The sequence below is a fragment of the Toxotes jaculatrix genome, chromosome 12 (genome assembly GCF_017976425.1).
Source record: "Toxotes jaculatrix isolate fToxJac2 chromosome 12, fToxJac2.pri, whole genome shotgun sequence".
Taxonomy (NCBI): domain Eukaryota; kingdom Metazoa; phylum Chordata; class Actinopteri; family Toxotidae; genus Toxotes; species Toxotes jaculatrix.
In genome coordinates this window covers 7,003,495-7,027,914 of record NC_054405.1, presented here as the reverse complement: position 1 = coordinate 7,027,914, position 24,420 = coordinate 7,003,495, and the positions used below count along the sequence as shown (strand labels likewise).

The 24,420-nt window shown below is 41.0% G+C and overlaps 4 protein-coding genes across 6 annotated transcripts in view; 1 reads left to right on the top strand and 3 right to left on the bottom strand.

Annotated features, from left to right (window-relative positions):
- The window catches only part of zzef1 (zinc finger, ZZ-type with EF hand domain 1), a 29,564-nt gene extending 26,980 nt beyond the window's left edge, over positions 1-2,584 (bottom strand). For all 3 annotated transcript variants that reach the window (XR_005895072.1, XR_005895073.1, XM_041052321.1), the window contains exons 1-5: positions 2,055-2,584; positions 1,252-1,396; positions 940-1,134; positions 635-818; positions 309-508 (exon numbers count right to left, since the gene is read on the bottom strand). Coding sequence is in view for 1 of the 3 variants with exons in the window: in XM_041052321.1 (XP_040908255.1) it covers positions 309-508; positions 635-818; positions 940-1,134; positions 1,252-1,396; positions 2,055-2,468 (1,138 nt within the window). In the remaining 2 variants the exon portion in view is untranslated. The remainder of the gene's footprint in view (positions 1-308; positions 509-634; positions 819-939; positions 1,135-1,251; positions 1,397-2,054) is intronic.
- A 76-nt stretch (positions 2,585-2,660) lies between these two features.
- Positions 2,661-4,084, top strand: LOC121191198 (neuferricin). The gene is made up of 4 exons (XM_041052324.1): positions 2,661-2,993; positions 3,129-3,269; positions 3,408-3,594; positions 3,757-4,084. Exons 1-4 carry the CDS (start codon positions 2,738-2,740, stop codon positions 3,929-3,931), a joined length of 759 nt encoding a protein of 252 aa, XP_040908258.1. The 5' UTR covers positions 2,661-2,737; the 3' UTR covers positions 3,932-4,084.
- Positions 4,085-4,975: 891 nt separating this feature from the next.
- On the bottom strand, positions 4,976-17,200 carry ankfy1 (ankyrin repeat and FYVE domain containing 1). Its single transcript, XM_041052323.1, has 25 exons — positions 17,152-17,200; positions 14,974-15,181; positions 14,530-14,648; positions 14,093-14,228; positions 13,847-13,970; positions 13,081-13,230; positions 12,748-12,913; positions 12,274-12,478; positions 12,100-12,168; positions 11,510-11,712; positions 11,306-11,403; positions 10,805-11,006; positions 10,578-10,676; positions 10,304-10,457; positions 9,730-9,898; positions 9,090-9,208; positions 8,673-8,829; positions 8,324-8,524; positions 8,027-8,203; positions 7,787-7,934; positions 6,933-7,023; positions 6,427-6,551; positions 6,173-6,319; positions 5,956-6,046; positions 4,976-5,829 (listed from the first exon to the last, which is right to left on the bottom strand). The coding sequence occupies exons 1-25, from the start codon at positions 17,159-17,161 to the stop codon at positions 5,697-5,699; spliced, it is 3,501 nt and encodes a 1,166-aa protein (XP_040908257.1). The 5' UTR covers positions 17,162-17,200; the 3' UTR covers positions 4,976-5,696.
- An 869-nt stretch (positions 17,201-18,069) lies between these two features.
- On the bottom strand, positions 18,070-24,067 carry ube2g1a (ubiquitin-conjugating enzyme E2G 1a (UBC7 homolog, yeast)). The gene is made up of 6 exons (XM_041051493.1): positions 23,868-24,067; positions 21,983-22,085; positions 21,729-21,826; positions 20,820-20,998; positions 20,427-20,546; positions 18,070-19,357 (listed from the first exon to the last, which is right to left on the bottom strand). Exons 1-5 carry the CDS (start codon positions 23,911-23,913, stop codon positions 20,460-20,462), a joined length of 513 nt encoding a protein of 170 aa, XP_040907427.1. The 5' UTR covers positions 23,914-24,067; the 3' UTR covers positions 18,070-19,357; positions 20,427-20,459.
- Positions 24,068-24,420: the final 353 nt, after the last annotated feature.

The window sequence follows — 24,420 nt, the reverse complement described above, 5'->3', positions numbered from 1 at the left end:
GAAAATAAAATAAACAAAATTAAAACCAGATTTAAAATAAATAAATAAATAAACACCAGTCCCTGGATTGTATTCCATCAATAGTAGACATATGGCAGCTCGCATGTGGATTTAAAAGTGAGAGATTTAACCACCCAACTATCTAGGAACCGAGCGTTGCTCTTGTTTAGCTGATACCATGATTTGCCCTGACCAGAGGGGAGCAAATGAGAAATAAGCTTCTCTGCAAGCATCAGTGAAGGAACACACAAGCCCAAGATAAATAAACACTCAACTACACAGACAGATTGACAGATTGACAGACTCACAGGGGTGTGTGATGTTGGCATTCTCCAGCAGAGCTACGTAGCCTGTGACGTTGCTGGGGATGCGGATATCCCTGATTTCCTGCAGGGAACGGCGGTTTTTCCCCACAGCAACTGAGACAAGCTGAGGCATATAGCTGTGGTCATTAGAAGCTACAGCAATGGCCAGCCGTCTCAAAACCACATCCGGTTTCATTTTCAGTCTGGGAAACAGAAAAGAGATTGGTTTCCACCTTAAATTGGATGATATACATATGGGCCAAAACCTCAATAAGTCAAGGATCACGCACATGTGACAATCAGCTGCAAAGTCTTGAGTCACATATTACCTGATCCAGTGAGAGCGTGCGCTGCCATCTGACTGCCAGAAAGATGCAGTCTCTCCATTTGTCATCTTGTAAATGTCAGAAACATTAGATGAAGCTTCTATTGTGCTGTAGCACTGTGTAACCACTTTGACCTTGTCCACCTCTGGATCACGGTCCAGCTCTGCTCTGTACTGGATATCTAAATCTGAAAGAAACAAATACAGATTAGGACAACTGCCTCAAACTTGTGCAGCACAGGGAGACAGCTGAACTGCTAAATATGCATTACACCAGCCTGCCATTTCGTGTCCATCAGTGGTGTTCACCTTTCTCCTTCTGCAAGAGGAATTCCAAGAAGTCCTGGACCACACTGGACCTCATGGTGCAAATACTGTTGTAGCCCTCTAAGATAGGGAAAGGGATGGCACTGCTGGGAATACGATTCCTGTGTAAGAACTTAAGGATCTTAGAGGCATGTGCCCCTAACCTGTCTTTGGTCTTGGAGAATATGTCAACAAAACCTGTAGAAACACAATAAGAGGAGATGTGATATTGGTTTTCAGGGTTAACTCCTCTACCTTCTGGTGATAATACCTATCCAAATAAGGTTAGACTCGCAAACAAATCACATCTCATACCTGGGGTTAGGGAGCACGCCTGTAGCTGTCTTATCACATGACTCAGCTCTCCCTGTAGATTAGCTCCATTGGAGTTCTTCAGAGCAACCAACATGCTCTCTATGTCTACCACCCCATCCCCCTCTGCATCGAACTGTCCAAAAGCCTGAGACAGGGACAAAGATAGTACACATTGTGACACTTTACATACTGACACAATAACTTACATTGCTAAGCACCATTTCAAATCCTATATGTGCTATAAATCAATATGCTCTACTTCTATCACTTGTTATGAAGTTATACATATTATATGCCTGTTTAACAGGTTATTATTTGACGTGAAAAACACAGGCAGGAGATCTACATCTGAATGCTCATTTTAAAGGAACAAATGTAGCCTCCATAGCAGTAGCTTTCCATGTCTATCCACACAAAGCCAAAGGCAGACTAAAGTACACATTCATTAGTTAACCCATTCATTTGTGACCTTTGGTTAAACAACAAATGTCAGCCAACAGACAACAAAGCACTGTGTTATGCTCAAAGGGGCCAAGGCTGAAAGTGACAAACTGGCAAGCAAAGGTGGCATGATGACAGCTCGTTCCCCTGGTTTCATTGCTCACCCTTAAGATTACAAAACTGATAACAGAATATCATGTCTGCCCCTCTCGTGACCTCACTAGGCAATCATATTTACTAATCTCTCATCATAAATGGGCATGACAACAGCCATCAGCCGTCCTACCTTCATACCTGGGACACACATTTCAAATCATGATCATCATTACTTGTGAGAGGCACACTTTTCTATATCTTTATACCTCTTCACATTCATCTCTCGGGGCATCTCTGCTCTCCAACATCTCACAAAATTGTTCCACATTGACAGACTCTTCTCCTCGGTTTAACCGGTCCTCCAGCCACCGCACTAGGACACCTTCATTACCGGCCAGGACAGACTCCTGAATGGCGACCCCTGAGTCGCTAATACGGGCCGCCGCTTCTCTCAGTTTCACTTGCTCTAAGAGGACCCCGGGACTAGGTGGCCCACCGGTGGGCACGGACAGGTTATTCGATCCCCTTCCGCTTCTCCCAGAACCGGAGCCTCCACCGCCTCCGACACCGCCGCCAGTGGCTGCAGAGGCCGGACTGTCTTCCGCGAAGCCGGGGCTCTCCGTTTCTATGTCTTCCTCGTCGCCGCTGCCTCCACCGCAGCCGCTCTCTGCGTTCCCCATGTTTGTTTCACCGACCTAGGCCTCCCCGAAAATCCCTGCGGCCCACTGGGTGTCAGTTTTGAAACGGTTGAGCCGGTCAGACCTCCCCAACGTTCACCTACAGCCAGAACTCTGCCGTTCACTACTACCGCATTGACGTACTGTACGTCTGCCTGCCTGGAACGTCCTCTGCGCACGCGCTGTGGTGTTCCCTTTCACGGAAGCACCTGCGATGTCAGTGTTTTTCAATTAGTGGGATCCTATGTGATGTCAAAGGACGAAACACCAGCATGCTCAGCTATGTGTTGGTAGCGGTTTTGTCTGTGTCGTTGGCAGTGTTATTCATTCCTCGCGAGTGGTCCGTTAAATTTGGAAACGGATCAAAACAGCTCCCCCCTGCGCGGATACTGAGCAGACACGAATTATCACTGTACAACGGGGAGGAAGGCAGCAAGGGCCTCTACCTGGCCATACTGGGGCAGGTTTTTGATGTACACAAGGGACACAAGCACTATGGACCAGGTGGAGCCTATCACTTTATGGCAGGTGATTCCTGGCTTCTCCTAAAGTTTCCCTCAACAAACCTCGATGAGGAACATTAACCACCCTAATAAGAGCAGCTGTAGTACTTCAGCATCCTTTATACTGTACTGTGCTAAATATGTGTGTCTGTATTTCCAGGCAAAGATGCCTCACTGGCCTTCATCACTGGAGACTTCACAGAAAGTGGGCTGACAGATGATGTGTCCAGTCTCTCCCCCCTGCAGGTGGTGGCTCTGTATGACTGGCTGACCTTCTATCAGAGGGACTATCAGACTGCAGGTATGTGATGTTTGTCCGACAGCTCTTTTAATTAGAATTTTTGGGAAGGTACATACATTTTTTTTTACATAAACAAAGTTAGTCAACAGTTATCTTTCAAGCATCTCTTTAAGATCTGGCTCCCATCTTGAATTTCAGGTGTGGTGATAGGCCGGTTCTATAGCGAGGCTGGGCAGCCCACAGAGGCCTTGTTGCAGGTGGAAGCATCACTAGCAGAAGGCAAGAGAATCAAGGCCCAGTCTGAGGCTGAAAGGATACACTTCCCAGCCTGCAACTCAGAGTGGAGTGCTTCTAGGGGAGGAAGAGTCTGGTGCTCCACTAAGAGGTATGACATAATTCTGGTCTAATCAAATATTAATAGGCCTTCAGGGCATATGATTGCAATGTTTTGATCTATTGCATACCTGTAACAGAACATGTCTTACATCAGTAGCCGTTACAGGTATACATCAGGATTCACAGGCCTAATTTGTTTATTTTTCTTCAGTGGTGGGGTAGTAAGAGACTGGACCGGTGTCCCACGGAAGCTCTTCTCTGCAGGATCCAGTGGTGTTCGTTGTGTCTGTGTCGAAGACCCATCTGTAGCAGAGGAGGACCCCAACCTGCAGAAATATGAAGGCTGCCCTCCACATGCTGACTCATGCTCTGTTGGAGAGTACTAGTCTCTGGGTCAGCCCAGAACATGGACCAATTCATGGACTATTTAGCAGCACAAAACTCAGGAAAACACCGGGGCCTGTACTAATAAATCACAGCAATGAACCTGTTCATAATAAAGAGTTAGAATAAAGAAATCTCAGTGCCTTTGATTTTGATGACCTTTATGTAAAGTTGTCCTCCCTTCCTCTAAAAGGATACACCAGGAAGAGACAGGCTAGATATATCTGAGCATACAGATACAATACAATGTGCATAAAAGATTAAACAATGTGCATAAAAGATTAACAGAGGCAAGATTTAGGTTTGTCACAATGACAAGCACAAACTGCATTAAAGTACAAAACAGTTGTAGTGGTCAAAAATATCACACATTTATCTGTACAATTTAACAATACTTAAAGAGGCCCCCACTACCTGGCCAACCCTCTACTCCACATTCTCCCCAATGATCAGAAATGTCATGTGATCTTGATAAAGTGCACCTGTTAGGCTTGGAAATCAAGAAGCGATACAATGTGATGGGTCAAGACGACAACTTGACTTGAGGCAACATTGTGGGGACTATGATCACAATTTCCTACAAGGACCTCCTGGCACGTCTAAAATGGAATGTCTTATTTGGTGACTGATTTTCAGATATGATTTTTGATTATGACCATGACACGTAAAGGCTACAAATTAACTGACATGCATAGGGATAATGAGTATTTCCGTAACTGATGGGAAGGACTGCAGAGAGAATTTTGTTTTGGCCACCACATTTATATTCCTCTCATGATAAAACAGGCTTTTCTCAGGCCACATTTTCCCAACTTGCCATGTTTAAAAACAGCATTTCATTCATTTCATTTGGCTGATGCGTACACATGACACACTATGCACCAATCATGGAGAAGAACATCCGCATTTCATCATGAATTTCATCTCTGTCCATTTGTGCCATCTATCATCTCTAATGGTACAGTAATACAGTGTCAATGTTATAATTCTGAATATAACTAAATAGAATAGATCTCATTTGGAAATGATGCTCATTTAAAAATAAACTGAACTGCTTTCCCTTTAAATCCTCCTTGCCTGTCTCACTTCATCCAGTCGATACAGAATTGGGGTGACAGAAGAGCGAATAATGAAAGATTACAGAGAACATGCTGACAGTTTAGTCCTTGCAGATCTAGTGATCTAGACGCATTTTATATTTTTACTTTTCTTGGATGACAGCAGCCTCGGCGCTCGTATGAATGTAAATATTCATTTTGTAGCAGTGAATTTTTGTCTTTGGGCAGGTCACATAGCATGAAGGCTGCTGATGGTGAAATATCCCAACAGAGAAGAGGAAAAACCCCTCCAAAAGTGATTTAAATCATTTGTATGTTTATCACTGAACTGAAATGTCTCTGTACAGCACTTACCTGCTTATGATAATAAGAGCTCATCAGTACAAACACATTTTTTAGTTTGGGAAACTGATTAACAAACGTAGTCCAGCCGTCACCAAGCTGGAGAACTGCTAATATTCACTTTAAGATACTTTGATCAAAACAGAAACAAAAAAGACAATGTTTCACTTTCTATTTGAAACGTCCCTCTAGAACAATAATAGTTTTTCATAGACTGGAATAGTATAAAGGCCATGGTCCATAACTGTCCGGGAAATCACTTGTTAGTATGTCCTGCTACTGATGTCCCTTCTCCTGGTGTGCCTGAATAACTGTGCCAAGTTTGGCCTGGCACGGCCAGATGATGGAGGGTATCCGGGCCAGTGCATTACGATACCCCACCAAGAGTTAGTACATCAAAGCAGATGTCACACACCCTCACTGGCTTGTTCAAGTCGAACTTGATGATGGGTATCTCCTTAATAGAGCACTTGTGGCACAACAGGCGCCCACAGTGGCGGCTGGAGGTAACAATCGAGGAAGAGACACAGGATTAATCTTACAGTTTCACACAGAGTGAAAACATGAGTGAAATTAATAAAACATATATTTTATTGTACACATATAAAAAAAGCCATAGTACTGACCAGTGATGTTTCCTTGTTGTAACACCAAACTTGGCAGCACATTCATAGCAGTTGGACCCATCACACCATGGGGGCTCTTTGGACAACATGTCTAAACAAAAATAAATAAATAAATAAAATACTTTATCACTTATCACTATCAAATACACTGTATCAGAGTAATGTGGGGCTGTCAGTATGGTCAACCCTTGAAACACCATGAAGTGTAAAAATTTACCTAGAAGGCGGAAGAGCAACTGTTTGGTTGCAACTTGGTAGTTGAAAATGTTGATGCCCTGATTATTATTGATGCCCAGACGAGCCCCAGCCCTCACAATGGCACGGCATAGGTTTGCATTTCCTTTCATGTAGGCCAGGAGCAGAACTGCAATAAAATACAGGTCGTAGTCATTTCATCACAACTGTAATACTGTTATTATTATGTCATGTGTATACTGTGAACAACAGAAATAATTAAGCAAGCTACAGTACCCGTGTTCCCTTCATTATCTGGTTTGTCCAGAGGATATTCAGGCATACACTCCAGGAACAACTCAAAAATGGCGGCAGCATTCTCTTTCCCATAATGGCCTAGTACGTGCATCGGTGACTGACCCCTAAGCAGACGTAAGATAAAAAGAAGACACACAAGGTCGCTTTTGAGATCCTGTCACTCAGACCACATTCAGAGGTGGTCACATGGCCGCTTTGCATTCAAGAGTGTGAATGCAAATGTATCCCAGGTCACACTGAGCGGCCACCAACCCAACGGATGTCCTCTGTGAAAGCAGTACGTACTCATTCGTAAACAAACACAAGTCGTACAAATCATGTAAGCTGGCTTTGCCCATGACGTCTGAACATTTCAAATGCAATAGTGCAACGGAATTGATATACATGTATATTTGCATACAGAGCGGGAAATCGGTCTCGGATGATCGGATCATCCGAGACATGTTAATGCCAGGACTGAAGAGAACCTAAGAAAGAAAGTTTACCTGAGATTAAAGGCCTCAGCATCAATGTTGGACTCCGTGAGAAGGGTTCTGACATTGTTAAGGCGACCTTGCATCACAGCCAGATGCAGAGCTGGGAAGACAGGAGGAAGAACAGAGAAAAATGTTATTCATAAGGGTGATGGTGGGTAATAACATATTTTCAACTACCCAAGTCTGAACAGAGTAACTCCAACTGATATTCCTGAAGCTGAAAACAATGACTTATTTGAACAAAGTAATATCTACAGATAAAACAGGCCATTATCTTGAGAAACATTCTAGTGACATAACATTAATAATCGAGATATCAATATAGCTCAACACGTATGGAGCAAACTAAAATACAACAACCACAAACAGAAGTAAGCACCTGAGGCTGTTGTGCAAATCAGAGATGGATGAATAGTCAGCTTTAACAAGGCAGTAGTACAGGCCCTTGTTGAATCCATGCTCCAAAATGTGACTGCTGTTATCTGGGTTAAAAGGTGGTTAGGTTTCTGTTCCTATGGTCACTGATGATATATTTTCCCACAGACAGAGATGTATAGCTCTTCAACATTCCTTCACAGAGCTTTTTGGATTTGCTGCATACTGACAATAAGTAAATGACATTATCATAGTGAAGTGTCAAAGAAATGTTCTGCACTGTTTATCTGGCAAAAGAAGATTTTGATTCTTGGAAAGCAACCCGCTTTATGATGACTAAGGATTTAACTGACTCAACTGTTCTGTTTCTCAGTAACAATGAAAGACTGAGCTCTGAGTGGATTCATAATATGACCACTGGTTACACTGCCCCCCCCCCCCCCACAAAGATCACAAAGATACAACAAAGATAAAATGACATAAAGTACCATTATTGCCATTTTCATCCTCAGCAGCAAAGTCCACTCCATTCTCCAGCAGCACAGAACAAATAGTGGCCAGGTCCTGTTGGGCAGCCAAATGTAGTGCTGTCTGCCTGTGTTTTGTCAGCTCATTTACTTTGGCTCCGGCAAGTAGCTGGAAGAAGAAAAGAGCATCACCTGCATCTTCCATTCATTAATACTCAAATTGGCATGAACAGTAAACGCGGAGGAGAAACAAAAATCTACCAGGTTGCGGACAATGATCTCTGATCCAGCCTGGACGGCCAGGTGGAGAGGGGTGAGTTTGGCTGCATCCTGAACCCTGGAGTTGACATTAGCTTGGACACTGATGAGGAACAGGACACTCTCAATATCTGAATTTTGCACAGCCACATGGAGGAAGTTCCGCCCTTTGTTGTCCACCTGGACAGAAGCAGAAGTTTGAGGTAAGGAGACATTAATACTGTAACTGTGCATATTTTTTATTGGTGCAGCAGTAATCCTGAGGATTAGGGCAAACTGGTGCATTTTTGTCAGTGCTACCTGTTCAGCAGCACCTGGCTCCCTCTTGAGGATAGCCTCTGCTGCCTTATTGTTCTTGTGCGTCATGGCACAGGCGAAGGGGGTCATTCCTTGACGGTCGCGAATGTTGAGACGAATGTCTGGATGAGAAATGAGGAGCTGTATAATGACGTTGTGCTGGCTGCTAATAGCAGCGTGGACGGGAGCTCTGCCCTCTGCATCCTGATAAACAGACACAGGATTTAACTGTGAGAACAAGAGCATGTTTACAACTGACATTTATACTTCTTATTCGCTTTATGCTGTGGTGACAGGAAAACATCTAAGTAATATCAGAGAAAAATAGACCCTCTGATGTGAAGGGACTGACCTGTGCATTAACATTAGCTCCAAACTCTAAAAGGCACTGCACCACCTCCTCCAATCCCCAACTGCTTGCCAGGTGGAGGGGCGTTTGTCCATCCCGGGCTTCTTCGTCTCCTTCCCCATTAGGGCCTGGCCGTCTGGGACTGTTGACGTCACACCCACTAAAGACACAAGACACAGACAGTGAGTTAAGATACCCAGATACATTGATCTCAGTACATCAAGCTTATAAACAGAAAGGTTGCTAGTTTTAGTTTGACTACATTTTTATTTCTACCATCATTTTCATTGACAAACTTTGTTAAAATCTTAGCATTAATCATTTGCCCATATCCAAAACATTCACAGTCTAGGCAAATATGTGCATCGGCGGTTAGCATCTTGTTTTCCCTAACCCTAATGGTGAGGAGAATTTGCAGACCTGCGGATGAGGAAGCAAGCAGAGACCTCATTATTCTCATCAACAGCTCTATGCAGGAGGGTCTGCTGGCAGCCAGAGGGCCCTGTGCTCCAACAAGTTGCATCACAGCCATGGCGAACCTACGAGGGAGGAGACATAAAGTCGAAATGCAAGAAAATATTATTATTTCTAAGACAGAAATCTATAAAACACATACTCTGTGTATAACAAGTGTTGTTGGCATGAACACCAGTCCCTATGGTTTTATTACTCTTTGCTTCACAACATCAGTGTTTTATAGTAATTTTATTTTTTTTCTTTTTGGAACCAGTCTCTATTCACTTCATATGTTTTGGATAACACTGATGTGAATATCTGCAGGATAATGGATGTTATGTGGACATATTCACATCACTATTGTTTCAATTAATGCAAGGGTAAGTATATAATTTTTCCATTTTGGATAACGTCTTCCAACGTCAAATTCCTTTTTTATTAGAATTTAATTTAACTATTCCTGAGGTGTCATTTCAAGATTTCGTTTCATTTTACATAAAGTTTGGGTTAACAACTGACAGCATATCAATAAGAAACTAAAACTAAAACTAAACTAAAACTAAAACTATCATCTATCAGTTGGTTGTGTATGAATTTTCCTCACCAGCGTGGATGCAATATCTTCCAGGCCATTCTCGAGAGCCAGCCACAGTGGAGGGTCCCCTTTGTCATTCACCACAGACATATCAGCTCCTCTTGTGCAAATGGCATCTACTACCAGTGGCAGCTGGTTACTGATGGCCAACTGTAGTGCTGTTTGTCCCTCTTGGGTCCTTGTAGTGGTGGGAAAAAATAACAGACATGAGATGCAGAAGAACTCTGTAGGACTCTGGTAAGAACAATTTAAAATTCTCCCCTGAGAGTTCTTAACTGAATAGTGGCAGATTGCTTAAATAATGTCTGAAATTCATTTGTCTCTAATAATGGCAAAATTAAGGTGCACCTTCCTGCCACATAATTTTAATGACAAATTTCCCCACGGAGATTAATAAAGTATCTCTTAATCTTAATCTTTAAATCAACCATTTCCTCCTTAGGTTGTGATATGTTACTTCTGCAGATTACTGCTCAAGTGTCACTGAATCTGGTTCAAATAACAAAAGAATAACAGAAGACCGGGACTAATTAATAATTCTTAAAAAAAAATCTGTCCATAACTGCACAAATGCAGGAATTACCTAACATTGATGTCAGCCTGATGCTCAAGAAGAAAGAGGGAGCTCTTGCTGTCCTGCCTCTGGATGGCCATATGTAGCAGTGTTTGTCCATTGGACATAGTGTCATTGATAGAAGCCCCTGAGCCCAGCAGCTGAGCTGCTATGGTGTGCATACCTGACAGACCCAAATTATACATATTATACATCATATACATTTATCACCATGTAAACTGTCTCCAAAAGATCGTTTTGAAAATGCAGGATCTACTGTTTTACTGAGTGCAGTGCTGTGTACCTGTCCAGAGGGCCAAGCCCAGCACAGTCTGGTCCATAGAGTCTTTGAGGCTGAAGTCTGGAATGATCTGGAAGTTGTTGGTGGCATGAAGTGCATTGGCTGCAATAGATGCAATAGATCAAGGAAGAATTTAGTGGATCCATTTTGGGATGTCTGAGTTAGTGATAATGTATTTTTACAGCTTGGGTACAAGAATTCAAACACATCAAGACAAAACTTATGCTGACCTTTTTGCTCAAGGATGACAGAAACCACATCTGGGTGGTTGTGAGCAATGGCCATGTGGAGGGGGGTCTGCATAGCCACACCAAGGGTGTCGTCAGACAGAGCCTTCTGGGTCTGCAGGTTGGGGTTGGCCCCCTGCTGGAGCAGCTCTGCTGTCAGGCTTGCCAGGCCACAGCGACATGCTGTGTGAAGTGGGCTCTCACCCTGAAAGAAGGTAAAGGGATTAATAAGATAATTATAAAAAATAATAATTTCATCTTCATCCTATGATTAAGATTTAAGACAAAGGGGGACAAAGCTTGTCATTTTTCCACAGGCCTAATTTGAATGAAACACTTAGAGAGGTACTTGACATCTTATTCTGACCTTTGAAAAATTATACTGTTTGGCCTGGAGACACTATAATAAAGGTCAGAACTGCTGAAGGACATAATACCTGCATGATACAGGTCTGAATACTAGGCAACTGTTTGGCTGTCACATGGCTTCATGTTCATACGTACCAATTTGTTGACATGGTTGACCTTTGCTCCATGAGTAGCTAGGAAAAGAGCAGCTGCCTCATTGCCTGCTCGAGCTGCTCTCTGCATGAGGCAGTTTCCTGCAGGGAACAGAATGAAGGGAGAAGAAGATTAAAATGTGCTAAAGTCCTAAGCACCACTGCATTTACACAGAACTTATGAGGGAGTGAGGTTATTAAAAAGCACCTGTGGTAGTGTCCGGTGCATCAGGGTTGCTTCCTCTCTGGATAAGCTGTGCTGCAAAGCTATTCTCGTCAAATGAGGTGCCATTCACTACTGGTGCATCATCCTCAAATGGGTTTACTGAGGGGTCTGAAGACACCGTGATATACTGCAGGGCCAGCCACAGAGCTGTGCTGCCCTCATGGTCCTTGAGTTCCAGGTCAAGCCTAACAGGAAGGACAGATTACACCAGGTTACATGCTGGATTATCTTTGGACGTAAATGATGACCAGGGTGACATGATATGTACATGAGTATCGGTGCCTTCAAACTGTTGTATTTACAAGAAATTCTGAAATTAAAATGTTCTAAATTCACTAGCCATGGTTCATACTGGTGATTTTCAAAAACAACACAGCCCATGAGAGTAGCTTACATCTGTTGTCTACCCTTATTAGTCAGAACGGCACAGAAAAAGAAAAACACTTTCAAAGGGAACTAAGAGGGAACTGAACATTTTTCAGGAGTTCAATTTACTGAACACACGGCATGCTGTGACTTTCCAGGTCAGAAACAAACTCACTAATTCCATATAAAAACAGACTGTAACTCACTGTTTGCACTGTAGTAGTTGGCTGAATACTGGCTCATTCCCTGACGCCACAGCTTCATGAAGCGGAGTTCTGAAAACAACAAAAGAAAAAGCTGAGCCACCATCATACTTTGCGGGGTGGTTGGCCACCTCGGCAATCCATTGATGCTCAGAAACCAAGAGTCCTGTGACCTACCTGCCTTTGCTGTTCTGCATGTTGGGGTTGGCTCCAGTCTTGAGCAGAGCCTCTGCAATTTGTGCCATACCGCTCATCACTTCCACGGAGTGTTTCTTTGGGCTGAAAGAGCAGACCAGGTGAAGTGGGGTTTCCACGGCCCCCACTGTGGCTGCATTGACCTGAGCCGAGTGGCGAATCAAGAAGATGGAGGCAAATTCATCTCCTGGAAAGAGGGGAAGGACGACTGACAGTCATAAAGAGAGAAATTCTGCTCTCATGTTTTAACTCTAATGTCTGTACAGGAAAAAAAAAGCCTTGAAATGGGTAGAGTGATTCTTCACGTAAACTGTGTATTGAATCATTTGATCAAGTGGGTTTCTTGTGAGGTTAGTTTACATCTTGACAGCTGAGCCAAAAGTTTATTTTGGACACAACCAGCACAAGAAACACACATTGGTGACACAATGTTAGGTTAAAATAGTGACTCCACACCTCTTTGGATGGCCTTATGCAGGAGGCTCCAGCCACTCTGGTCCACCATATCCACATCAGCTTTGTTATTAACCAGAGTGGTGGCAATACTTTCCAATTTACGAGAGAGCGCCAGGTCTAGCGCCAGGTCGCCATTGTTGTCCAATTCATTTAGCTTGCCAGGTAGCTGAAAAAAAAAGAAAAGAAAAAGATAACAACATCAAAAACAAAACAGAGAACCTGTTTATAGCATAACAAAAACATTTAATATACTCAGTTGGCTACAGTGTAACAAACTAAAAAACAAACACTTGTTAATGAGCAGTTAATCATGGGTATCTGAGGTGAACTGACCTGTGAGTCCATCTCGATGAGATAGAGAAAGACTACATCTTCTCGCTCAACTTTGATGGCTTTGTGAAGAGGATACTCTGTTTTAGATTTGATCATCTTGTACAGAAGCTGGGCACTCATGGTGCTGAAATCTTCTTTCCTCAGATCATCCTAATAAATGACAGGTAATGAAACACAACAGAGCATGAGTGTCAAATATCAGAACTGGCACATGATGGAAAGCATCAAGAACAAGTGCCACACACCAAACTACAGACGGAGACCTCGACATAATATCAAAATGCTGAAAGAATTCCTTGCTTTAATGAATGTTAAAAAAAATGAGACCGGAGGTGTAGTAAACATTTTCTACACCAAAGTTGTAAAGATAACCTTGGCAGCTACTGAGCTGTGGCCTCTCTGGATTTATTGTATCGTAAATGGTGATGGTAATACATGCTGATGAGACAACACATTTCTGACCCATCAAAAAGGAGTTAACATAGTGAGGAGATTAACCCACAGAGAAACACAATGTTTGGATAAAAGTGGCTGGTGGATTCAGAGGCGGCATGCTTATTTTGATGCTTCAAGATAGGTAGATGATCATATCATCAAGACAGCTAAAAGCAGATAGCAAACTAAGTTATGGTATCGCACCACTGAAAAAAAAAAATGAAAGAGTTCATTCATCCCTCAGGCATATGCAAACACACACACACACACATATAAACACCCCCTAACCTGCCCAGTTGGCCATGAACAATCACTGTGTGAAGATACTCACCCAGTGACTGGCTATGATCTCCCCACAGTAGTTCATCAGGGTGGTGGCATTTAGTTCCTCAGCTGTCTGGTAGAAGCGAATGCAGTTCCTGACATTCACCGAGGACATCACGCCTTTTTCACACCTGTCCCGGAGACAGATGCGTTGCATGTGTTACTGAATATTCTGCAACAGTAGCACTGCCACTCACAGCAATTAAGGTTTCAGTGTAGCTTGCAAAGAAAAAGGCAGGGTACTTGTGCTGACCTCTCTCGGAGCAGCTGAAGCTGGAAGCGGTTAGCCAGCTTCATCAAGTCAATAAGAAAGGCATCATCCTCACTGAGTTCCAACTCATCTGTGTATGCCCAGCGTAACATCGCCATGGCAACCTCAGGCTTGCAATCTGGGAATCAATTATATTATAAAGTCAGGGATTTACACAGAGTGATCGATTACAAACATGTTAGAGTTTTGACTGATAAATACGTTAATAATAATTTCCAATTAATAATAATAAAAAAAATAATTAATAATAATAAAGTCCAATTCTGGACTTTGACAATCTGCAGAGTCCACTCCAAAATAAATATTCAGTCATCATCTATTAACTCGAGCATGTTGACTGAATGAAGGACGAGTAAATAATGAGTGGATTTTTAATTATAATTTAAGCTATAAGCCTTTAACACTCTGAGGTTGCTCACCAGTTAGGTCCAGTTCAGAGGTGGAGGCCAGGTTAGCCAGACTCCAGACATCACTGCGAGCAGCCAACACAAACTTATGGGCACTGAGCTTCTCCCCTGCGACTTTCACTTTCAGATCACTGCAAAACAAACACATTCATCTCTGAGAAGCCAAGTATACATCACAAATATTTTAGGTCTTTAATAGTACTGAAGCTAACAAACAAAGAAACAAAGACTCAACATATTCAAGTACAAACATGTTGCTGAGAACAATCAAGACATGTCCTTCAGTCACAGGCTTTCATGATGTTCTGTGACAAGCCCATCAACTGAAACAACGTAGCACCACAACCAGGTTGTATCACACAACACATACCAGAGCAGACACACAACTATATAACATTTGCACCACTGCTGGATTAAAAAAGACCCGTACCCATCCCTTACAACCATGGTCCTCACCTGTACTGGTCCTGCCGATAGAGGTCAGCCACGATGTCCAGCAGACGGCTAATGAAGGTGTCTCCAGCTGCAGGGCTGGAGGAGCCCTGGCCAGAGGCCTGAGCAGCGAGCACAGCACATCGCCTCTCTGTGTCAGCCAGCTTCTGCTGCATCTTCACATACTCCTGCCTGAGCAGGGCCAGGTGCTTCTGCAGCTTGGCCACCTCCTCTGTCCCACATCAAGGTAGAGGAGACAGACAGAGGACAAAACAAAATGCATGGATACAAAAAGTAGGTTAGAATGACCTATTTCTGAACACAGGTTAAAACCAGACTCTTTAAAGCACTTTTCCTTTTCAGTTTATTTTCCAAAATGTGGTTTTGCAGAAATATTACTGCTGTTTAAAGATGACTTTTATGGCCTTGATAATATGGCAGGAAGAAGTAAACCATAAAGGCTGAGAGCTGGATCTGCACCTACAATACTAATGGCATGAGAAATGTGACTTCTGACATTATTACTTTTCATAACACTGGTTTCAAGCACTTTCCCATGTGACCAGTTGGCCAGATACAGGCCACAGTTGGACAGTCAGACAGAAAAAGCAGATTTTCATCATTTTCTGTTTAAGAACCAAATTTCTGAATTTTAAAAACTGACCATGGCAAATCTAGTGGTTTCGTTTGGACAAACCTTTCCCTGTTCCACTGAAATACACTTTCTACAAATCTCTGAGTTGCAATACTGAATCATGTCTCAGCCAAGACTCCACAGAGTTTAAGTGAGGCCCATTTCCTTCCTCTAAACCAGTAAAGTTTTAGTGAAGAAAGAATGCTGAGGTGGCACGTTACTTTGTCCTCCCTCGTAAACCGTTACTGGCACAGCTATAGTACAGTCATGAGGAACAGAAAAGGGGTGTTTCTGAAAACCACCTGATCAGCTTAACACAGGAAGGGTGGTATGCTGGTGCAGCAGCTTAGGACCAACAGACCAGCCACTGGACGAATTCTGTAATATTTTAATTAATTGTCCAGCTTTGTTTTGCAGAATTAACAGACCCCACTAAAAGCATCTGCCAAAATGAATATTTATCTCAAGCTTTGGAAAATTCCTCCTGAGGCAACCATGTATATGACAAACTCTCAGCGATACACAAACAATACAAAAACAACACATCCTAAACAAAACTCATATGAAATGCATTTCATTAAACAAAAAAGAGGATGATCTGGTCTCTTCCAAACACACAATACAAAATACAAAACAGACTGTGAAAATACTGTCAAACTGTGCCACTGACAACAGAATGACGGCGTTGTAAGAGCAGTTCTGAAGAAATGCAATGTGCCCTCTGTCTTCCATGTGACTTTTTTATGTTAGTGAAGGCTCAGACAGTCATTTTGTATGCCCAAATAAATATGCTCTCTGCCCAGTAGAAATGGAGAAGTTGCATACAGTAACACCACAGGTTGGAGTGTTTGTTCTCTGGATTCAAGTTGGTAAGCAGATTTCCCTTAAGGAGGAACGCAGCAGATGTTCCCTTGTGTCTAGGCCAAATATAGGTGGTGCCCTTGGCCACAGCACTTCTGCCAGGTGGTGCCGATGATACCTGACAGGGAGTGACACCTACCCTGTCCCGTGAAGCGTCCTGTCCCGTATTTACCCTCCACTTCACAGCACTGACATCAGACTTTGCTTTAAAAAGTACATCTTCATGAACAATACAGCGACAGTTTAACAGAGCGTTAACCGTTACGAAATTATAGCTTGATAGTGTGGACAGTTTGACACCATCCATGACGCTGACGTTTAGCTGGACACTATTATCAATACTATCTGCAAATTCTGCGAGCTAGCCTCAGGTTTTGTTTTGTTTTTTTACGGAGCAAAGCAGCAATGCCCCCAAATAAAAAGCCATTCCCCGCAGTCCAACCCACCAACATAATTTCTTGCCCGGTTCGGCTAACTATTAGCTCTAAATTTCAGCTAGCAACATTAACGAGAGCAAACGGTGGAGCTTGCTCACTGACAAGCTGAGTGTGACAAGAAGGGTGTCGCAGTGCTTCGTATTTTCAACCACAGACAATGCACGGTTCATTAAATTGTCAAGACACTAGTTGATTCAGTCCGACAGTTCAATAAGCCTACGAGTAAAAAAGGGAGTGTACCAAATAGTCCAAAAAAAATCAATCTCATACCTTCCGCCATGTTGCTCAGCGTTAGCTCCGTGGCCTGATGGTCTCTATCGCGATATGACGAAGGGGCATATAGTAGGCAGTGGTGCTGCGTTCAAAAACACGGTAATAGATTGGTAATCACATGACCGTTTCAAGACCATATTTCTTCTTCTTGTACTCAATCGAATGTATTAGGAATAGTTTTACACACGTGATTTAATTCACAGTTGATTCATGTCGGTGCAAAGGTTGATAATTCTCCATACCAAAGGGTAAAACGTGCTGACTTGAGAAATTTTATTTTCCACCTACAGAAACAGAAATCCCGGGTGACAACTCATGCAGTGTCTTATGGTTTTAGAGTGAGTGTGAGCACATGGAGGATTGTCTTTACTGATAAGAGTAAACGCCCAAGGCAGTACGGTATGCATGTCCAAAACCTAGTAAACCCCTGTAAAACTTGTGTTGCCTTCAGGTGCTCCTCGTAAACTCATACCCCAGAGATGAAAAGTCGTACTACTGTGTCAGGTACATTCATTCGTGAGGTAGGAGACTCCACAAACACCAAAGTACACCATGAATTCCACCTCAGGTCCATAAGTTCATTGTAAAATTAAGCTGCTGAACTGGGTATATTCAGGGTCTGTTCCATTGGAGCCACTTACGACACTGTGACACATGCCTGTTCCCTGACATTACATCACACAGTAAGAGTACCGTACATGTGTTTTGTGTCATTTAAGTTTAAACCCCAGAAATACGGTCTCATAAACCGTCCAAATATCTGCAATATTTAAGGGATATTTTGTTTGAAATAATGCGGGGGAAAAAAGGCCATTTTATATGTTATTTGTGTCCATGAAAGGTTTCTGTTGTGTTTGTCATGAGCAATTTGTAATTCATGTTGTATCCGAAACACACCTGAATTAAATACACAAGTAAATATTGAAAAAAAGTCATATTTTAGAAGAACTCACTACAGGTAACAGGTTTCATAACATGAAAAATATACATCAGTATTTTGTCTTTGTACATTAGGCAAAACTGCAATAGTTCAGTGAGCAGAATAATCTTGAGATTGTGGATCAGGGCAGAGAGTGACAAAACAAAATGGGCACACATACTGTATACACAAACACTCAAACATTCGCAAACAAAATCCCAGAAACATTCAGCAAAAACAAAAAAAAAGGAAAAAAAAAAACAAACCAAAAATGTAAGATAAAGCATGCATAACAATTCCTACTGAAGACGACACGGACAAGGAAAAGAGAGGCTGCTAAAATAACAGAAAAGTGGAGAAAAGGACTTCAAATTGTATCAGGATATCAAAAATTAACATGTGTACATTTCATACTAGGGGAGTTATTGCTACACCAAATTGTTACCAATTACCTAATTATACAGATTCCCTGTGTATTGGCTAATAAGTAAATTCATACATAAGTACACAATTTCTCCATCTTTTTTCAACATTTTAAACACTTGTTCAATTCAGGGTGAAGTGGCCAAGCATTTTATTAGGAGGCACTTTTGAATAAAGATAAACAAAATTTAGCATGCACAAAAATTAAGGAGTACGTTGCCTTTCTCAAGTCAACTGAGCAGGATGGTAAGACTTGTAAAAGATGAAGAAAAACAAAATCATTCAGGTACAATGCTGAATTCTGAGAGTGTTCAAGAACCCATGAGAACAGCTTTGTATTCAATATGGAAAAACCCTTCATCAGTCACGTCATTCATGTCTCACTTGAATCAATCAAGCTCTTCAGTGGTGACATTCCTTCAACAGCATCACAATTCTCTTTCTATTTAAGACATCCTGATAAAACAATATGAAGAGAACTAAAGTATGCTGAAGTTGAGGGGGGAAGTGGACAAAAATAAATCTATCTGAACCAGTGCTATCCATTTAGTCTAAGTGTCTTGATGGATGGAAAGGGAGCTTATATATTATCCGGTTTAGTCTGTGCTATATACATGTCTTTACATATCTTCCTGAATGTTGAAGCAGTTCATAGACTTGAAAAATGTTTTATCATCTTCTGGGTTTGTTTGTGTTTTTGAGTTGGCACTTGCTTGGCGGTTTTCTGTCAGCCTTGGTAGTCACTGTTATGTTCTATTGCAGCCTACAGTAGCCAGTCTGTTCCTGCCAAAATAAAGGAGGACAAGCCTGGCAGGTGGAAGAGTGCAGGAAACAGTGCCATGTTGATTTTCAATTGGAGACCTGTGGGAAAACACATACAAATAACAGAAAAAATGTTTAAAAAAAAATGTTAGGAATCAGCAAAACAGAGTCAAAGGGGAATTATTTGAACGTACTGGTAACTGTAATGTTAGTTTATGGTTCTAGAGAGGCAGAAAGGGTGGATCTACATTAAGTGTTATGTACATAATAAATATATTGGAACAATGAGATTTTGGAAATGCAAAAAACATAGTTAAACACTGAGCTGCCAGTTTTTCAAAAGAAATTAAAAAAAAAGCTAGTACAACAGCTAACTTTATGCAAATATCCTCTGATGCAGTGTGAGCAACAGCCTGGCGAGAGCCAATTACAATCATCTTCATCCCAGTAGAAGCACAGAGTTGTTAACTACTTCACTATACGAAGGAACTTTAAACAAATTGGAGTAAAGATGATCGTTCTAGCCTCCAGGTTCCCACATCTCTGCGACATTTTCAATGAGTTACTCAGACATTAAAAAAAGAACGACATATGGAAACAAATCACCAGCATAGCTGGTGTGTCTGACAGCTGTGGATATGTCAGATAACAACGATCCAATTGGAGCAGAGGATGTAATGAGTATGATCTTAACACAACAAAACACCAGAATTACAGATCCATCAGAGGTCAGATATCGCCAACTCCTTACTGCATCCATATGTGTGAACGCACAGATGCAGTTAATACAACAGACTTTATAAATGTTCTAATGTTCAGTTCTTGTTGCAGCTGTTTTAGAGAGGTGTTGATTATACAGAGACGTGTTTCTATTATTTTGCCCACCCCATTTATATTAATGAGTGCAAGTTAACCACAACACCACTCAGTACAATGCAATAAAATTAAACGGCACCACAAACTGCAGTCTCCAAAATGGCCTTAAAGTCAAAGAGAAAAGAAGAATAAAAAAAAAACTAAACAAAACTTTGGAATCATGACAGTGGAGAGCACCTTACATTCAAACTACAACACAATTTACTTGGTGCCATGCCATTTCTAAACAGCTGAAGTTGGCTGTGATTCATGAATTGAAGGTTTTAAAAGGATTAAAGTTAAGAATACTTGCCCTGAAAACATGATGCTAGATCCTTGCTAAATATCACTCAAACGCAGTTTCTTGGCTTTTTCGTACACAACGGGCGACTTTCCTTTTAAATGCACCGTGCCTGTCCTCCCGCCACTCTTTCTGCAGAGAGGAAAAAAGGTAAAGACAATTCAGCTGCTTAAGTTTTATCTTTCCAGTATATTACATATCTTCTTTTTTAAATTTCATCATTATATTTGCAATAGTTTTATTTATAAAAATAAAATATTTATTTATAATATAATTCATACATTCACAAATTCTGTTTTTTTTTTAATCAAACATTTACTGTTTAATGGCATCAAAAACATAAACCAGGAAATTTTTAGATTTTACAGAAATTTTACAACATAAAGTATCAACAAGTAAACTTACTGCAGCATCCACATTGGCTGGTGAGTCTCCATTTGGGTCTGCCAGCATAGAGATAACACTAATCATGATGGTTTCCACTGTGTGGATAGGCAGCCAGCGCTCTTCTGGTTTCTCATAGCCATACTTGTCCTCTCCAGGCTCGTGCAAAATAGAAATACATACATCTCCATTCTTGTCAACTGTGGAAAAAAGCATGCAGAATACAATTAATGAAGCAGAAAATGCTATCGCCATTCCTGTGGTATAATGAGTGTTAATGTTTGCTTTTAATGCGCATTTACAAATGACATTTAACCAATCAGCTACCAAACTAATTAATGATACTGTTTATAGACAGTGGCTGTGAAAAATATCTGCCTCAACTCTGAGTCAATATTTAGCAGAAGCACCCTTTGTAGCAGTATGTGGATAGATCTGCATCAGCTTTGCATATCCGGATAGTCCTATTCCTGCCAATTCTTCCTTGCTAGGCTACTAAAAATCTGTCAAATATGACAGAGAGTCTTAAATATTTAATATATAGTCTTAATATTTCAATTTATTTTTTATCAGCAGAAGTATGGTAAAAAATTTTAATCCTTATTCAACAGTCTGTTATTACTGTTTGAAGTTTACTCTGGTAGATTCTTGCTGGCCTTGCTAAAGTACTTCTCTGAATATTTCTTTAATTTAAAATTGGTAGCTGAAGATTCTGACGTACTGAAATGAATGGGTATGGAATGAGCTTTAACATGAACTGCATATAAATATTCTTTGGTATTAACATACATCACAAAATGTAAAATCTTCAACATATCCAAAACTGAACACTATGGTCTCTTTGAAAGAGATGGAACTTCCACTCCCTTAAAAAGGGTTTACTACACACAAAGGTAAATACCACTGACAGTGTGGTACATGGGAACCTACCATTAGGATGCCAAATATCTGTGATAAATTTCATTTTAGGTGGCCTGAGAGGGTAATCTTTGGGAAATGTCAGATGAGCTTTAAACACACCACCTTCACTGTGAACAAAAAAGACCAAAGAGAAAAATCAATGTATAGGTAAGAAAAAGTTTCAAAACATCCCAAGAAACTGAAGTAATAAGAGTCGTCCAGAGCACAACATAATAACAGATCTCTCCCACTACATCCCATACATAAGATAGTGACAGGCTTACTATAGTGTGTCAGGAGGCCCGATAATAAGGACTTCCCATCTGTAGAGATCATTATCCTCGATCAGGCCAGCTGAGAATCCTTCAACTGGGTTTTTGTTCAGCTCTAGATATGAAAACAAATGTTAAAGAAAGTCAAATTGACAATGGCTCACATAGTGTCTACAGTATGTTTAACAGGCAGATGTTTTTCTGGATACTGCTGAGGAGACAACATAACCCTTGTCTTAGAAACCAAACACCACCATAATAGTTTAGGATCATCTAATATTTAGTGGATCACACTGCATTTCTTGTGATATTGCTCTTTGAAACTCCTAATTTTACGCATAGCTTCATTTCACATTGTACATTATAGGATAATTGCATTCTCAAATACCTTTACCACTTAACCACAAAGTGGTGTCAGAATACTGATCACCAGAAATCAGAAATCTTAAGAGAGCAGTTTGTGGTGCTTTTCAAATAAGCATTCATCCAATGCTTATCAAATTTGATATGCAACATAATTGGACGACTCCCAAGTTAATAATTTTGTAATATTCCCTGCTATTTTACTGAAAACTGTTATAGACCCACGCTAATTAGTCATAAGATGTCATAATTCTTGAACATAACAAGCAACTGTAACCTAATCTACATGCATATATGGAGGGACACTTTTCACTTCAGCAACAATTTATATCATCATAACTCAGTGTTACGAGTCTCTCTCTCAGCAATTTTGTACACATTGACTGGATTCAGGGAATTCTCAAAAAAAATGGTTCTCAGTTAGCTGGTACACTAACTGGTATTCTGCTTTACTGCACATTCATGCAGATTCTATGATTGTATAAGTGTGTGTGTACAATGAAGGACATGTATTTGTCAATGAAAAATTTGCTAATTTATTTATTTTTTCCCCACAAAATCCTCTACAACAGGTCCACGTATGTATAAGAAGGTAATAAAATACTAACCATACTTTAAAATTTCTGGCATTAGCTAATTCTCATTTCAATCCAATCCCACTATAACAGCATTCAAGTCCAAGAGAATTACCCATCACTAAGGAGGCAATTACAATAAAACTACAAAGAGCACATTGTGTCCCTGACAGTTTGCACAGAATTTACAATCTCAACCAAAACCTCAAACATTAGAGCTACAAACCCAAAACCTTATTCGATGTCTGTTCAACTCAGCTATTTTTGGAAAGTGGGTAATATTAGAGTAGCTAAATTTACTTCGCAGCTGACTGCTCAAACAACAAAAAGAGCTAATGCGAGATTATCATTAGCTTGTTAGCTTGGCGTGTTGAAGCTAACAACAGTGACAGCAGCTAACGTTAGCCTTTAGAGTTTGCTAAATGTGTTAACAATTCAGTGAGGTTGGCAACGGGAAACTGGTCATCTAGTGAAACCTTAATTAGATTTATCAATAAAATGTTGACTATCATCACATTGTTAGCACAACTAGTAAACACCATACGTAAAAAGGCGAAACACCCCTTGTTATGCCGGTTGAAATATATGTAAACACATCGAGTCAGTCGAGCCAGCTCGAGGCTAACGTTAGGCTGCTTTTAGCTATAACGATACTAGAAAGTCGTTGGGACTTCTGACAGCGGCTTTCAACTGAAATCAGTATGCAAAGCCGAACACACGTCTACACAGTGTGCTGGTCTCCCAGCACACTGAATGCGTTTATATGTCAAGAGAGGAACGTGTCTGTCGACAATCCACTGCAGTAATCCCCACGCAGTTTATTTGTCATGGGACCTTAACGTTAGTGTGGAAGGTTCAAGAAAACAGTTTGCGCCAGCACCATCGTTTGAATCACAGCTAACGACAGGGTTCTTCGTTAGCTCGGCAGCCAGCATCAGTTAACTCCAAGGTTTAATTACCTGCAAGCTGTCTCCTGAGTAACAGCGCTGACTGAGGCTCTGTCATAGTTTAGCGAATGTAATGCAGCTATGTTCAATGGCAATAACTCGAGGTAAATGCGTTAATTTAACGTTCACCGAACAGTACTCCTTCCCCTCTATTTTCCGTTTAGCATTCTCGTCATTCTTCTTCTGCGTCGCCCTCTCCTGCTACTGCTGCTCTTTCTTCTTCGTTCCCCTTTTACAGTAGCACGAATCCTTACTGATGAATTACTGCCATCTTCTGGATATACACTTCCCTAGATTCATTGCAATCCCCTTCACAAAAAAACAATGAATAAAAATAAATAAAATTAAGTAAAATATAATAAACTTCTATCTTGTCTACGACCTCCTCAGTCTATAATTTATTTAAAAATACAGAATAAATGTACCTGCATGGTTATTTCCCTTCAACAACTGTTCCTCGAGAATCAGTGGTCTACTGAAGGTCATATTGAAGAAACTGAAATTGTTAGTTTTAAATTATAAAACTGAAATTATTTTTTATTATATTTATTATCAGTATTTAATT

Coding starts and splice junctions, on each gene's coding strand:
- LOC121191198 (XM_041052324.1), top strand. CDS start 2,738: ATGCTCAGCTATGTGTTGGTAGCGGTTTTGTCTGTGTCGTTGGCAGTG. Junction 2,994..3,128: donor AGCCTATCACTTTATGGCAG/GTGATTCCTGGC, acceptor CTGTATTTCCAG/GCAAAGATGCCTCACTGGCC. Junction 3,595..3,756: donor GTCTGGTGCTCCACTAAGAG/GTATGACATAAT, acceptor ATTTTTCTTCAG/TGGTGGGGTAGTAAGAGACT.
- ankfy1 (XM_041052323.1), bottom strand. Junction 11,007..11,305: donor TCAACCATGTCAACAAATTG/GTACGTATGAAC, acceptor ACCTTCTTTCAG/GGTGAGAGCCCACTTCACAC. Junction 10,458..10,577: donor GGGCTTGGCCCTCTGGACAG/GTACACAGCACT, acceptor TGGGTCTGTCAG/GTATGCACACCATAGCAGCT.
- ube2g1a (XM_041051493.1), bottom strand. CDS start 23,913: ATGACAGAGCCTCAGTCAGCGCTGTTACTCAGGAGACAGCTTGCAG. Junction 20,999..21,728: donor AGATATTTGGCATCCTAATG/GTAGGTTCCCAT, acceptor TTTTTTCCACAG/TTGACAAGAATGGAGATGTA. Junction 20,547..20,819: donor CAGCCAATGTGGATGCTGCA/GTAAGTTTACTT, acceptor TCCTCTCTGCAG/AAAGAGTGGCGGGAGGACAG.